The sequence below is a fragment of the Schistocerca americana genome, chromosome 9, assembly GCF_021461395.2.
Source record: "Schistocerca americana isolate TAMUIC-IGC-003095 chromosome 9, iqSchAmer2.1, whole genome shotgun sequence".
Lineage (NCBI taxonomy): Eukaryota > Metazoa > Arthropoda > Insecta > Orthoptera > Acrididae > Schistocerca > Schistocerca americana.
In genome coordinates, this window is record NC_060127.1 from 53,610,654 (window position 1) to 53,627,261 (window position 16,608).

At 42.7% G+C, this 16,608-nt stretch overlaps 1 protein-coding gene across 1 annotated transcript in view; it reads right to left on the reverse strand.

Annotated features, from left to right (window-relative positions):
• The window catches only part of LOC124551089 (vam6/Vps39-like protein), a 119,111-nt gene that overhangs the window by 65,446 nt on the left and 37,057 nt on the right, over positions 1-16,608 (reverse strand). Inside the window, exons 6-7 of the mRNA XM_047126019.1 lie at positions 14,115-14,371; positions 4,034-4,163 (exon numbers count right to left, since the gene is read on the reverse strand). Coding sequence (XP_046981975.1) covers positions 4,034-4,163; positions 14,115-14,371 — 387 coding nt within the window. The remainder of the gene's footprint in view (positions 1-4,033; positions 4,164-14,114; positions 14,372-16,608) is intronic.

Sequence of the window (16,608 nt, forward strand, 5' to 3'; positions counted from 1 at the left end):
ACTAATCTTTCCTCTCTTACTATCCAATGCATGATGTTTTGTCAGTAACTTTTGTCTTCCGTATTATGTTATCTTCCACCTCTAAGCTCTCAGGTTTTCAAACCTCATTCAGAGCAGTCCCCAACAATGAGTCTTTCCTTTTCCTCCCTGCTGATGTCTCCCCTGACCGGTGGTCCTTTTTCATACTCCCCCATTTCCTAAGCCTCACCAGTCCATTTCCTTCACTTGTCTTATTTCTGCTTCAATGTTTCTGATAGAAGAAGGAGCCACTGGCTGCAAAAGCTACCAAATTTCAATAATGGTACCTTTATATGTGTTCTCCTGCGGCTTGGTGAGGAGATTTTTTATCTGCCCAATTACATTATATTTTCTACACATTGTGGGTTTATTTATTGAGTGTCACTTTTGTTTTGAAGTTAAAGTCGTGAAGTTGAATCTGAATTCGAGCAACTGAATTTTTCAGCTGTGATTGTGGTTTGTTGGCCAACTCTATCGCATATCATATCACTGAAGCATGCCACACATGCTGCTGCTTATAGAGAATACAGTATATGATTTCCTAACCCCTAACCACAGTGTACCAGATTCAAGAGTATTTACTAGTGTTTTTGCTAAACTGTGTAAGACTGGTGCACAGCCCAGCTGTCACAGCTAATGTGAATGTGCAACTGAAGAGAGTGTGGCTGAAGTATTAGATATTATTTAGATGGTAGAACACAGTCCTTCAACAAGCACTTGTGGAATTTTAACAAATATTGGGGTTCCATGTACAAGAATATGGTGGACATTACATATACAGTCTTTAGTTTTATCATTTATGCTGGATTCAGCACCTTTGGGAAGGAGAAAAAAGTAGATGATTGGAATTTTGTTGTTGGCTAGTTGCAAATCACCAAGTAATCCTGCCAGTACCGTTTCTGACAAACACACTTTAATTCATGGTGGTATGAATAACACTCACAACTCACATCGGTGAGTCTGATAAAAATCCATATGGTTTAGTGGAGACATTTTCAAGAATGCTTTTCTGTAAACATGTGGTGTGGTATGAGAGAATTGACTAGGCCTCTTATATTCCCATATCACCTTACAGGGATCCATTATCTACTGTTTCTTGAGGATAAGCTTCCAGCATCACTGGATGAGGTTCCTTTTGTTACAGGAATGGATGTGAAGTGTGATCAAAAAATAACTGGAATTTGTGATTTTTTTGAAGTATCTTTCTTTAGCTATCAACTTGAACTTTGTCCCGTTCAGATATAATACATGATAAACAGAAACCTGGTCCGTAGTGAGCTGCAATGAAATGTTTATTTAATTGTGTGATTAGCTAATTTTGAATAAACTTTATTGTCAAGTACAAGTAAAAAGTAGCCGTATTCAGTCATTTTACGAAAGGATCCACACTACAGTGAAACCTTTTAAGATCATATTTTTACTTGTACTTGACAATGACCTTTTGTTTAAATTAGGTAATCACATGATTAAATAAATATCAGATTACAGCCTACCATGTTTACGTTTATTAAGCATCTGGAGGATGTGGATCCCCACAAATACAAAATTTTAAGATATAATACACTTGTGCCAGTGGTTTTTCCTTTGTCAGAACTATTTATGGAACACACTTTTCATTATGGTGTTCAGCTCCTTCAGCAATTCTGTTTTTATCTCATCAATGGTCACAAGATGACAGGCTTTCGTGCTTCTATTCAGCCTCGGGGATAGAAAGATGTCGCAGGGATCCATGTCCGGTAAATACAGTGGCTAAGGCAACATCACAGTTGTTTTATGGCAAAAAATCATAAACAAGCATTGAGGTGTGAGTGGGAGTAGAACTGTGATGCAAGATCCATGAGTGGTTTTCCCACAGTTCTGGTTGTTTTCTTTGGATTGCTTCACGTAAATGGCGCATAACTTCCAGGTAGTATCCCGTATCGACCATACGACCACAAGGCTGGAACTCATGATGCACTATCCCACTGCAATCACGAAAACAGTGAGAAGAACCTTCACATGTGACTGACTAGTGAAATTTTTTTTCCTTGGCTCTTCAGGCAGTTTCCATTGGGACGACTAGGACCTTGGTTTCAATGTCATACCCATTTACTCATGTTTTGTTGCCTATTATAACCTCCTTTAGAAGTTTTGGACCAATGTCACCTTTAGCAGTTCCTGAGTGACGTAAATACGACATTTTTTTGACGAAATTGAACAATTTCAGAACAAATTTTGCTGCTACTGCTACACATTTTGTGCCCAAAACACCTGAAAGAATTCCTTGGCATGAGCGAAAGAATATGCTGACATCATCAGCAACCTCTCTTATGTTCATTTGGCGATTTTCTAGAACAATTTTCTTTAATTCTTCATCATTGTTATTGGTAATTGATTTGCTAGGGTGTCCAGGGCAGTCGTCGTCTTCAATGTCTTCTCGGCCCTCATTGAAATGTTTATACTAGTCACAATCTCTTGTCTTACTCACAGTACATTCGCCAAAAGCCACATTCAACATTTCTAATGTGGTTCTGAAGTTTATTCCATTTTTCAAGATGAATCATATTCTTTGATTAATCTTTTTCAAAAGCAAAAGTTCACCGACTACTTGAAAACGATAAAGCATATGAAATTTTAAAAAAATGCGTTACTTTTTGATCACACCTCATACATTCTGTACATTCTAATCAGCAGGTGAATACCATCTAAACATAACATTCCTTGGAAGATGGATTGGCTGAAGTGTTTCTTGGCTATATTCAGGCAATGGGTTATGTGTTAAAACACACAGATCTATTATTTCCTGAGGAAAATACCATATAGTTCTACATTAACTTCCTCATCCTTCCTAATATTTCTTTTATAAGTAACTAAATTTTCATTCTTCTCCTTTTATTGATGATAGTGAGCACAGCCAGCACCCTATGCAAAGTAGATTGTTGTAACATTGAGAACTGGCTCAGTTACAGCTACCAGGGAATTCCTGGAACCCTATGCAAAGTAGATTGTTGTAACATTGAGAACTGGCTCAGTTACAGCTACCAGGGAATTCCTGTGAAACCTTCAGACTTTCATAGATTTATTAATGACAGTATGGAATAAGTGTAATAGTTGGTATAAGTGTAGTCATGGGAAAGAAGAGAAAACATCTTTGAAAATGAAATGACAAATGAGAAATAATGAATTCATGGTACATTTCCATGCGTTCAAAAACGTGGTTCTGCATTCAAAGCATTTGCCTCAGGTTCTACGATGAGCAGATATCAGGAATTGTCAGTAGGGCCACACAGCCTATAACTTTAACTTGACAAACATTACAGTAAGGATGTTAGGCCATACTAGCAATATGTAAACCACAAGTCAAGGCAACAATGACAAATATGTTTGTCATTTCAAAAAGTATAATAGTTTCGAAAAGTCAATTTGAACGATGGGCAGAGATAACAGACTATTGCAGTGATCACATTAATTGTCTATGGCTATGCTGTATACAAATTATGAAGTTAATAAGTGCTTTAAAACAAATAAAATGATATTTGTAATAAGATCATATGAAAAGGGAGTCTCTTATTCACAATTAGTACATTAGCTTCGTAAAATATAGGTATGGAGCTGGGCATCCATGACTTCCACCTGCATATGATAGTTAAAAGTCACCGTTATGTAAAAATTATTTAAAAACAGTAAGTATTAGTGCAAAATCAGTATGCAATGTCAGAAGCCAGTTAAAAAACCTTTCTAACAATACCTCGTTCATTCCTGTACAAGTAGTATGCCTTGAGAAAAAGGGATGAGAAATAATATATACGACAAATAATATATGTGCCTGGGTTGTTACATGTTATTCATCAAAACATACCAAGTCCAGAAATTTTTTTTGTGGAGTAAGCCTAAAGAAGGGGTTACTGTCTATGGGGCAGAGGAGTTGTAAAAGCCAGTGACCAACTACAATTAATGAAAGCTTTGTTACAATGACAAGAATGGCAAATTTGAACTAAAAAAGAAAATGTTGTTGTATTTTATTGGGTGACTTTACCTGTTCCCAGTTTGAGAAACTCCTTCATAGACTCATGGAACTGCTTATTCTTGAAAAGGTCAAATGCATACAGTGTCTGTATGTGATAGATGTTCTTCGATTTCTCATCCTCTGACTCATCTGATATGTTCTGGCAACAAAAAAAGTCGAGCAGACTTATTAATTACACGAAAACAGCCCTTCAAGGAATTCACGCGTCACCTTGGCAGCACACTTCACACCGTATTTTCAGCTTACATAAGCAACAAGAAACAATTGAAGCAATAATGCTAACCAACAGCACCATACTTCTTAACATACGAAACTAACTGCAGTTAATCCATTCCACTATTACAAGACTTGTTTACTACCACACAGTAATATTTTGCAGCTTCACAACAGCATACTTCTTCACATTGTATCCTGTCCCATTATATTCTGTCTTCAATCAAAGGTTTTTCTCTGCCCAACTCCTAACTATTTCTATTTAAAACCTATGCAACTTGTTCACTTTGACTAGTTCATTCTGTAATCACTTTTCCTTTTCACCAGCTATGAGTAATATCCTAATGAACATAAGAATTACCATGATTTGTCATTTTTCTGCCCTAAAAAATTGAGACTACTGAAAGTGGTGAAGTTCTATCAGATTTTGAAAAGAAATATAACTGCTAAACTTTTGATGAAAGCATGAATAGATAGATATGAAAATTACCACACAACAAGTCTAGTTTAGAATGAACATAAATTCTCACAAGAGTAGACTGCTACTGTATCAAAGAATGCAAGGGAAAATTGAAAGTGGAATAAGAGAGAATCAATTTGGTTCCAGGGGAAGCAGGGAAACTCAAGATAACATTTTGGCATTCCAGGTGTTAATAGGGGGCACCTTTAGGAAAACCAAGTAAACATTCATAGCATTTGCAGGTTTGGGGAAAGTATCTAATAATGTGCAATGAAATGAAATGCTTTTCATTCTTCGGCAGTGTGGTGTCAACTAACTGCATGATATCCTGGAAACTATGGGTGAGGGGAATAGGAACATTCCATTTTCCTTCATTTCCAGAAAGTCTGTGAGGCTGTGCCACACTGCACACTGTTAAGAAAGGTATAAGCACATGGAAAAGATTCTCACATATATGAGTGGCTTGAAGGCTTTTTAAGTAATAGAATCCAGTAGGCTGTCCTGGATGGTGCGTGTTCATTTGAGAAAAGGTACTGTCAGGAGTGCCTCAGGGAAGTATGATATGACTGTTCTTGTGAATTTTAAAAATTTCCTAGTGAACTGAATGTTTAAACAATTTGTTTAATACATGCCACAATATTTCAATTGGGCACCTGGTAGTTGAAATATCACGGGATGTGTTGTCTGTCACATTGTTTACTTATAAAGCCAACAAGTGCAGTCCTGACCAAACAAATTTCGGGCTTCTAGCCAGTCACTGTTTATACATCCCATGATATTTCAATTGGGTACTTGCCAGTTGAGATATTATGGGCTATATTACACAACGGCCGGCTGCAAGCCCAAAATTTGTTTGGACAGGACAGCTCTTCTTGGTTGTAAGCATAGACAATCTGACAGAAAATGAGAAGCTGTTTGCTGATGATACTGCAGTGTAAGGGAAAGTGTCATCATTGACTGATTACAGAAGGACACAGAAAATCTTTGACAAAATTTCTAAATGACAATATTATGAAAATTATAGTTGCTACTCACCATATAGTGGAGATGCTGAGTCACATATAGGCAAAAAAAAAAAAAAAAAAAAAAAACTGTCGAAAAGTGAGCTTTAGGCCAACAAGACCTTTGTAGAAAATAGACAAAAAACACAAGCACAATACACATGCATGCAAACACAGCTCACACACATGACCACAGTCTCTGGCAGCTGAAGCCAAACAGAGCAGCCATGCACGATGGGAGAGACAACAGAATGTGGGAGTAAGGAGGACGCTGGGGCAAGGAGGGGGAGGGATAGCAGGTTAGGGGTGAAGGGCAGTAAGTGCTGCTTGGGAGCGTGCAGGAATGAGGTGGGGAGAGAGTGTGCAAGAGTGTGCAGCTAGGTGCAATCGGGAAGTTAGACGGAGGGTGGGAAAAGGGGGGGGGGGGGGTGAGGTGGAAAAGGAGAGAAGTAAAAAGACTGGGTGTGTTGGTGTAATAGAGGGATGTGTAGTGCTGGAATAGGTACAGGTAAGGCGTTAGATGGGTAAGGACAAGGACTAATGAAGATTGAGACCAGGAGGGTAGCGGGTGTAGGATACATTGTAGTGAGAGTTCCCACCTGCGCAGTTCAGAAAAGCTGGTGTCAGTGAGAAGAATCCAGATGGCACAGGCTATGAAGAAGTCACTGAAAGGAAGAACATCGTGTTGGGCGGTGTGCTCAGCAACAGGTTGGTCCAGCTGTTTCTTTGCCACAGTTTGTCGGTGGAGGTCATCATTGAGTGTGATGGCTTCTTGGGCTGAGTAGGACCAGATGAAGCGAATAGGAGAGGTAGTGTTGAGGTTCTGGAGAAATGTGAATAGGATGTCCTTGATACAGATCACAAAGATGTTATCAACGAATGTGAACCTGGTGGGGGGTTTGGGATTTGTCTAGATGGCCCATACATCCTCCTGTCCCCACCACCACCACCACCACCACCATCACCTACTCCAGTCCGGTCACAGACAACACCTATCCCATCAAAGGCAGTGCTACATGTGAAACCAGTCATGTGATCTACAAGCTAAGCTGCTGCCACTGTGCTGCATTCTACGTGGGTGTGACAACCAACAAGCTGTCTGAAAGTGTGAATGGCTATTGACAAACTGTCACCAAGAAACAACTGGACCACGCTGTCACTGAGCCCGGCACCCGACATAACATTCTTCATTTCAATGGCTGCTTCACACACTGTGCCATCTGAATTCTTCCCACCAACACTTGTTTTTCTGAACTGGAAAGGTGGGAAACCCCCTGCAATATATCCTATGTACCCGTAACCCTCCTGGCCTCAATCTTTGTTAGCCATTCTCCTTACACTTCTAGCCCCTTCCCTGTTTCCATTCTAGCACTACACAGTCCTCAATTCCACCAATGCACCCAGTCTTTTTACTTCTCTCCTTTTCTGCTAACCCCCCCCCCCCCCCCAATCCATTGTCTGGACTCCCAACTGCACTTAGCTGGAAATGCTGTCTCCATCTCATCGTTGCACACTCCCACAAGAAGCATTTACTGTCCCCCACCCCTAGCATGCTATCCTTCCCACTCCTCACTCTCTTCTCCTCCTTACTCCCATCACCCAGCTTCCTCTCCCATAAAGCACTGCTGCTCTCACAGTCTGGCTTCAGCAGCCAGAGACTGTGTGTGTGTGTGTGTGTGTGTGTGTGTGTGTGTGTGTGTGTGTGTGTGTGTGTGTCTGGTCTATTTTCGCCAAAGGCCTTGTTGGCTGGAAGCTCGCTTTCCAACAGTCCTTTTGTTGTGCTTATCTGTGACTCGGCATTTCCACTATATGATGAGTAGCGACTATCTTTTCCATAATGTAGTTGCATTCCGTCCTGGATTTTCCATCATTAGAATTTCTAAGTGTGTGACAAGTGGCAGTTTTCTCTAGATGTGGAAAATTTAAGTTAATGAAGATGAGGAGGAAAAACAATACCATATTGTTTGCATGTATAATAGCAGTGTGCTGCTGCTTGACATAGTCATGTGAACTATGTAGGTGTAAAATTGAAAAGCTACAAAAAATGGGATGAGCACACAAGGTCGGTTGGAGGGAAGGTGAATGGTCAACTTTGGATTATTGGGAAAAGTCCAGGAAATTGTAGTTCTTGGGTACTGCTTGAGTATTTGGCATCCCCGACAGGCCAGATTACAGAAGGACATGGAAGCTATTCAGAGGTGTGCTGCTAGATCTGTTACCACTATGTTCCATCAAGACATGATATTACCGCAATGGTCTGTGTACTCAATAACCAAAGAGAAGACGATGTTCTTTTTGCAAAGCCCTACTGACAAAGGTGAGAGAAATGGCACTTGTGGCAGACTGCAGAAAAATCCTACTGCCACCGACATACATCTAGCATAAGGACTGCAAAGGCAAGAGAAATTGGAGCTCTTACAGACACATACAGACAATCATTTTTCCCATACCACATACATGCGGAACAGGAAAGTGAATGATTAACAGTGGTACAGGATGTTCTTTGCTATGCACCATATGGTGGCTTGCAGAGCACATATGTAGATGTAACTGTAGATTAGAATTGAATGATAATTGACTCTTTCTACGAGAAGCAGATTGTAGCAGTCAGACTGAATAAAGAGGCAACAGGCCAAAATCTGGAAAAGCGTAAGGCAGGGTAGCTAGGCAGGGTTGCTCACTGTCACCACTGATGTGTAGTTTATATACTGAAGAGGCAATGAGGAAAGTAAAGGGCTATCTAGATGTGGGAGTTGTTTGCAACAGACAGAAAATCTGAACAACACTGTTCGCTGGTGACGTAGCAGTAGTCGCTGAAAGTAAATAGGGACAATTGGGTGGTCAATGAAATGACACTAATGCTAGATGATAGCTATAATGTGTGCATACACAAAATGAACAAGCTGGATGCATATACGAGGATGAATCAAATACAAATGGGATTTTATTTAAAAAAAAAAAATCATTTATTGAAAAACAAAAGGCAGTTACAATTTATATTTCAACATAGTTTCCCACTTTAGAAACACATTTTACCCTATGAGAAGGAAGGTTTTTTATCACAACATCACAGAATGAAGCTAGTTGTGCCAGCAGCCAATATCACACGAATTCCTCTGTGCCCTTGTCGTCTTCAAATCTGTTTCCTCCTACAGTCTCTTTAACGGTCCAAACAAATGGAAATCACAGAGTAATAGGTCCAGGATGTAAGGAGGATGATCAAATTGTGTCGGTGCATTTCCCGTAGTTTGGAGACTGCTAGAGCTGCATTATGCGGCCTGGCACTGTCGTGGAGGACGACGGCCTGTTCAATTAGTCGGTCTCGTTTTTTGCAGCAACACACATCCCTCAGCTTCTCCGATAGCTCACAGTACAAGACAGTGTCAACTGTGCATTGCTCGTGCAAAAAATCAATGAACAAAATGCCTTGTCGATTTAAAAAAAATAGTTGAAAGAACCTCACCCGCTGACAGTCGAGTCTTGGCTTTCACCGGGTTTCCCTCCCCTGTCCTCTGCCACTCCTTACTAGGTTGTTTGGATGCATGGTGTAGTGGTAGACCCACATTTTGTCACAGGTGATGATCCCACTCAAAAACGCATCACCTTCTTTAGTAAACCTTACTTTAAACCTCTGACACACCTACAAAGGTCTCAAACTTCCGATTTTCAGTCAAAAGGCTGGGGAGCCATCTGGAACACACTTTAGGGACCTGTGGGTCATTTGTGATGATCACTTGTTGCACCTGTAACTTATTCTTACTTGTTTTGCAATTTTTGATACTCTCACCCATCAATCGCCTTCAAGAATGTCAAACTGCACAAATGTTTTCATCTGCAATGATGGTCCGGGAATGGCGATTAAGCAGCTGATTTTTCACATGTTCTCTTTCTTCCTTGAACTTTTTACTTCAGGCAAAGACATGTGTCCTCAACAATGTTCAATCACCGAACTGTGCAGTCAATCTCTGGAAAATTTCTGTTGCTTGAACTCCTTCAGGAGCAAGAAATTTTATAATTATACACTGAGCAGTGGAAGGGTGCACCTGTTGCTCCAACATCATGAGCATTACTGACAAAACTGTTTTAAGTATGTAGTGGCTGGCTCTCCCCACTCCTAAAGGCCCCATCCGACAATAGTAGAAGTGTCGGTCTCATCCTACCAACTGTTAATGTTCAGGAACAAAAGTCCCATTATACACTCCTGGAAATTGAAATAAGAACACCGTGAATTCATTGTCCCAGGAAGGGGAAACTTTATTGACACATTCCTGGGGTCAGATACATCACATGATCACACTGACAGAACCATAGGCACATAGACACAGGCAACAGAGCATGCACAATGTCGGCACTAGTACAGTGTATATCCACCTTTCGCAGCAATGCAGGCTGCTATTCTCCCATGGAGACGATCGTAGAGATGCTGGATGTAGTCCTGTGGAACGGCTTGCCATGCCATTTCCACCTGGCGCCTCAGGTGGACCAGTGTTCGTGCTGGACGTGCAGACCGCGTGAGACGACGCTTCATCCAGTCCCAAACATGCTCAATGGGAGACAGATCCGGAGATCTTGCTGGCCAGGGTAGTTGATTTACACCTTCTAGAGCACGTTGGGTGGCACGGGATACATGCGGACGTGCATTGTCCTGTTGGAACAGCAAGTTCCCTTGCCGGTCTAGGAATGGTAGAACGATGGGTTCGATGACGGTTTGGATGTACCGTGCACTATTCAGTGTCCCCTCGACGATCACCAGTGGTGTACGGCCAGTGTAGGAGATCGCTCCCCACACCATGATGCCGGGTGTTGGCCCTGTGTGCCTCGGTCGTATGCAGTCCTGATTGTGGCGCTCACCTGCATGGCGCCAAACACGCATACGACCATCATTGGCACCAAGGCAGAAGCGACTCTCATCGCTGAAGACGACACGTCCCCATTCGTCCCTCCATTCACGCCTGTCGCGACACCACTGGAGGCGGGCTGCACGATGTTGGGGCGAGAGCGGAAGACGGCCTAACGGTGTGCGGGACCGTAGCCCAGCTTCATGGAGACGGTTGCGAATGGTCCTCGACGATACCCCAGGAGCAACAGTGTCCCTAATTTGCTGGGAAGTGGCGGTGTGGTCCCCTACGGCACTGCATAGGATCCTACGGTCTTGGCGTGCATCCGTGCGTCGCTGCGGTCCGGTCCCAGGTCGACGGGCACGTGCACCTTCCGCCGACCACTGGCGACAACATCGATGTACTGTGGAGACCTCACGCCCCACGTGTTGAGCAATTCGGCGGTACGTCCACCCGGCCTCCCGCATGCCCACTATACGCCCTCGCTCAAAAGCCAGCAACTGCACATACGGTTCACGTCCACGCTGTCGCGGCATGCTACCAGTGTTAAAGACTGCGATGGAGCTCCGTATGCCATGGCAAACTGGCTGACACTGACGGCGGCGGTGCACAAATGCTGCGCAGCTAGCGCCATTCGACGGCCAACACCGCGGTTCCTGGTGTGTCCGCTGTGCCGTGCGTGTGATCATTGCTTGTACAGCCCTCTCGCAGTGTCCGGAGCAAGTATGGTGGGTCTGACACACCGGTGTCAATGTGTTCTTTTTTCCATTTCCAGGAGTGTATTTGACTCCCTCTCATATGTTCAACTAAAACAAGAATTCTGCTGTCTCAAAAAATAGGGCCGATAAAGGAGGGAGATGCAAGAAAGGTAGGAGTAGCAATGATTGCACAGCACAAAAGAGCTTTACTGAAAAGAAAAGAAACAGTTGCTAACACCCAAAAATATAAACCATGAGACCACAAAAAAGGTCAAAAAGAGCTTTACTGAAAAGAAAAGAAACAGTTGCTAACATCCAAAAATATAAACCATGAGATCACAAAAAAGGTCAGTAACAGACGTACTTTGAGCATAGCTCTGTATGATTCTGATGTACGGACAAGAGAGAAGAGAGAAATGAAATTACTAGAAGCCACTGAAATATGTTGTTGCAAGTGTGTTGATGAATTGGTGAATTGATCAAGTAAAGAATGAAGAGGCACTGTAATGAGTCAAAAGAAAAAAAGTCTAACAACAAAGAACATAATGAAATGAACAGTTTGGACACTTATTAAAGCTTGAGTCATTACTGAAAGTTATAGTGGAAAGGGTAGCAAAGGGCAAGCAGGCCTCGACTGAGGTGGCAGTTGTGCTGGAATGCAGGAGGATGCCAGGCAGGTGGCTCAGACAGAGAGCTGAATCTAAACAAAGTTGATGACAAAAAAAACAACAGTGTCAGATAGTATGGCCAAAAGAATAAGTCCTCGTGAAGTCCCACTCGTATTTCAAAAAATCATAATTTCGAAGGTATTAGGTACAAAGAATCATGGTTTGTTATAAAACATTTAGCAGCTCTCAAAGTTTTCTCCTTTGTCCTTTTGTTGCAGAATCAACTCTAAGTGCATTGAAATTCTGGCAGGCCAGGAGAAGGCAAAATACGTTATCTGGTATGCACAATCTCAATCTGCGATAACAGTACTGCAAAATGAATAGACACCAGTATGGGAGGGCACCACCAGGGGAAAAAATGATGTGTAATGAGATGGTTCAAAAACTGTAAGGAGACAGGCAGTGTTAAAAACCTTCCTTGAAGATCCCGTGTGTCTCAGGCACATATTGACAGAGTGCAAGTTGGATTTCAAAGTAAGCCCAGACATCAATTTGTCATGCATTACACATGAATTGCAGGAAGCAAGATCAACTGTCCATAAAGTGTTACATAAGCAGTTATGCCTTTTATCCTCTGTGGTATTCCTTCACGTGTTCCACACTGACCTCCATAAATGCTGACAATGACTACCTGAAAAAGTGCTTGTTTTCAGATGAAACAATGTTCCACATTTCTAGATACGTGAATCACCACATCAGGATTTGGGGCTCTGAAAACCCACACAACAGATATGAACACACCCGTAATAACCACATGCTGGCCTAAAGCACAATAGGGCGACAGGCCCATTTTTCTTTGCAAAGCAAACCATAATGGGAAATGAAACTTCCTGGCAGATTAAAACTGTGTGCCAGACCGAGATTCAAACTCAGGACCTTTGCCTTTCGCGGGCAAGTGCTCTACCAACTGAGCTACCCAAGCACAACTCATGCCCCATCCTCACAGCTTTACTTCTGCCAGTACCTCGTCTCCTACCTTCCAAACTTTACAGAAGCTCTCCTGCAAACCTGCAGAACTAACACTCTTGAAAGAAAGGATATTGCGGAGACATGGCTTAGTCACAGCCTGGGGGATGTTTCCAGAATGAGATTTTCACTCTGCAGTGGAGTGTGCACTGATATGAAACTTCCTGGCAGATTAAAACTGTGTGCTGGACCGAGATTCAAACTCGGGACCTTTGCCTTTCGTGGGCAAGTGGTCTACCAACTGAGCTACCCAAGCACGACTCACGCTCCGTCCTCACAGCTTTACTTCTGCCAGTACCTCGTCTCCTACCTTCCAAACTTCACAGAAGCTCTCCTGCGAACCTGTGAGGACAGGGCATGAGTCGTGCTTGGGTAGCTCAGTTGGTAGAGCACTTGCCCGCGAAAGGCAAAGGTCCCGAGTTCGAGTCTCGGTCCGGCACACAGTTTTAATCTGCCAGAAAGTTTCATATCAGCGCACACTCTGCTGCAGAGTGAAAATCTTATTCTGCATAATGGGAAATGTTTACCTAGCTTCTGCTACCACAGATCAAAGAACTGCAGCTGCCCGTCATCTTCCAGCACGATGCTGCACCCCAAAATTGGAATTAAATGTGCTGCTTGTGCTGAATGACACATTTCCTGAGAGGTGGCTGGTGATGGTGATGGTTCCCCCACATAGGCCCCATGCTCTCCCACTGTAACACAGCAGATTACAACTGGGTGCCAGACAAGACTCGGGGCTTTCACCTGTCGTGGGCAAGTCCTCTCTATCAACTGAGCAACCCAAGTACAAGTTTTAATGTGCCAGGAAGTTTCATATCAGTGTGCACCCCACTGTAGAGTGAAAATCTCATTCTGGAACCATTCGACTTCTTTTTGTGTGGGTTACGTTGGGAATTGTGTGTACACAACCCCAGTCAAGACACTGCTATCCTTCATGCAAAAATCAATGAAGTAATGACAACTGTTAATGCTCCAGAGCTGACCCAAACATGGGCAGAACTCAAATACCATCCCAATGTTCTACGAGCGACGAGTGAGGCACACACTGAAATCCTGGGATTTTTAAAAAACACGCTCTGAGAGCTGCTAAATGTTTTACAACAAACCACAATGCTCTATCTCCAATCATTTCCAAGATCTGACTTTTTAAATGACAGTGGGACTTGCTTTAGGGCTGAGTGAGAGAGATCAGCCCAGCTGTCAGTCTTAGTATCCCTATCCCATAGTACTCCATGCTACTAACCGTAAGCCGCAGAGCGAGCTGGAACTGGCGCTGCTCCAGCAATGTGGAGATCTGGCGAGACAGCTCGGCGGCCTGGAGGCACCAAACGAAGGCGGGAGAGGCGAGGTAGAGCAGCCCCCGCCGGCAGGGCGCCACTAGTCTCGGCCGCTGCGGGGGTGGCAGCGCAATGCTCTGCACCAACAGTGGGGCACCCGGCTCAAGAGTGCGCACCTCCAAGCCTTCCGGCAGGACCGCCACCAGGTACGGTTCGTCGTATGCTGAAAGTGTTAGTGCATCATGGAGTCACACACAGCTGTCACTGAAAGGTCACTGTAATATCTCCCAAATAAATAGACACTTACCAAATACATTTCATATGGGCAAAAATATTAGTACAGTCATTGTGGCAAAGTTCACTTGAGAAGACCGTAAAATTACAAGAAGACAGAATGGCTGGTCAGTACTAGGAGGCAGGGTGGACAGCAACAAAGAGAGACTAGCAGTGTGTCAGCTCCATTCCAGAGATAACAGAAGGATAGTGTGAAAGAAGTATTAAGAAGAAGAGAGATGGAAGCAGAATGAATACTGGATTTAAGAAATATGAGGAAAGCAGAAAAGGAGATGTGGGAAAAATTAAAGAGAGAGAGGATGAGGAAGTAGGGGAAGTGAAAACATGATGGATTAAACAATGAAACTTTACCTGCTCAGACTCTTTTTCCCGATGGAAGAATTTCATTATTTACTCTAATCATTTTTTATCCTCATGCCCCCCCCCCCCTCTCTTACTGGCTTTCTTCCTCCTTTCTCCTATTTTTTAACTGTGTTCTTCATTCCACTTTTCATTTCTTTTCCTGTTTAATCCAGCTTTACTGTCTTTGATTGCATAGGAAGTAGTGGAAGTGAAGATAAAAACATGATGGATTAAACAATGAAACTTTACCTGCTCAGACTCTTTTTCCCGATGGAAGAATTTCATTATTTACTCTAATCATTTTTTATCCTCATGCCCCCCCCCCCCCCCCTCTCTTACTGGCTTTTTTCCTCCTTTCTCCTATTTTTTAACTGTGTTCTTCATTCCACTTTTCATTTCTTTTCCTGTTTAATCCAGCTTTACTGTCTTTGATTGCATACTCTTTCTTATATCCTCACAACAAATGGGTCCACCCCAAACTGGGGTCTGAGTGATCGGTCTGAGTGATCAGGCTGAGGGGCTGTGGCTCACCTATAAAACTGTTCCCTAACATTTTGTCTCTGACTGCAGAAGACATCTTCAGAGGTAAACACGGTCTCCTGCAATCAGAGATGAAACATTAGGAAACAATTTTATATAGGGTGTTACAAAAAGGTACGGCCAAACCTTCCGGAAACATTCCTCACACACAAATAAAGAAAAGATGTTATGTGGACATGTGTCCGGAAACGCTTGATTTCCATGTTAGAGCTCATTTTAGTTTTGTCCACCTACGCTCAATGGAGCATGTTATCATGAATTCATACGGGATACTCTACCTGTGCTGCTAGAACATGTGCCTTTACAAGTACGACACAACATGTGGTTCATGTGCGATGGAGCTCCTGCACATTTCAGTCGAAGTGTTCGTACGCTTCTCTACAGATTCGGTGACCGATGGATTGGTAGAGGCGGACCAATTACATGGCCTCCACGCTCTCCTGACCTCAACCCTCTTGACTTTCATTTATGGGGGCATTTGAAAGCTCTTGTCTACGCAACCCCGGTACCAAATGTAGAGACTCTGCGTGCTCGTATTGTGGACGGCTGTGATACAATACGCCATTCTCCAGGGCTGCATCAGCGCATCAGGGATTCCATGCAACGGAGGGTGGATGCATGTATCCTCGCTAATGGAGGACATTTTGAACATTTCCTGTAACAAAGTGTTTGAAGTCACGCTGGTACATTCTGTTGCTGTGTGTTTCCATTCCATGATTAATGTGATTTGAAGAGAAGTAATAAAATGAGCTCTAACATGGAAAGTAAGCGTTTCCAGACACATGTCCACATAACATATTTTCTTTCTTTGTGTGTGAGGAATGTTTTCTGAAAGTTTGGCCGTACCTTTTTATAACACCCTGTATATTAACCATAGCCTCTCATCCCAGAAGTTCCAACTAAATACATCTGTTAGTTCCTTCCACAGAGAGGAAAGAGGGATATAGGGTGGGGAAGGTTAGATAAGAGGGACAAGCATAGTGTAGACAGTCTCTTTAGTAGACCTGTTGCATCTTCTAAGTGTTCTGTGAATAAAACACAGTCTTTGATTTGCTTTCCCCACATTATCTATGCTACTGTTCCAATTTAAGTTGTCCATAATTGTAATCTCTAAGTATCTTGCTGAACCTTTATGGGTGTGTAATTTACCCGGTAAATGAAATGTAAGGGATTCTTTGCAGTATTCACACAGATGTGACAGTAAACTGCTACGAATGAACAAGACCTTGAGAAATGGTACAGTTGTAATTGTGAGATAGTGGGATGTTAATCAATGGTACGATC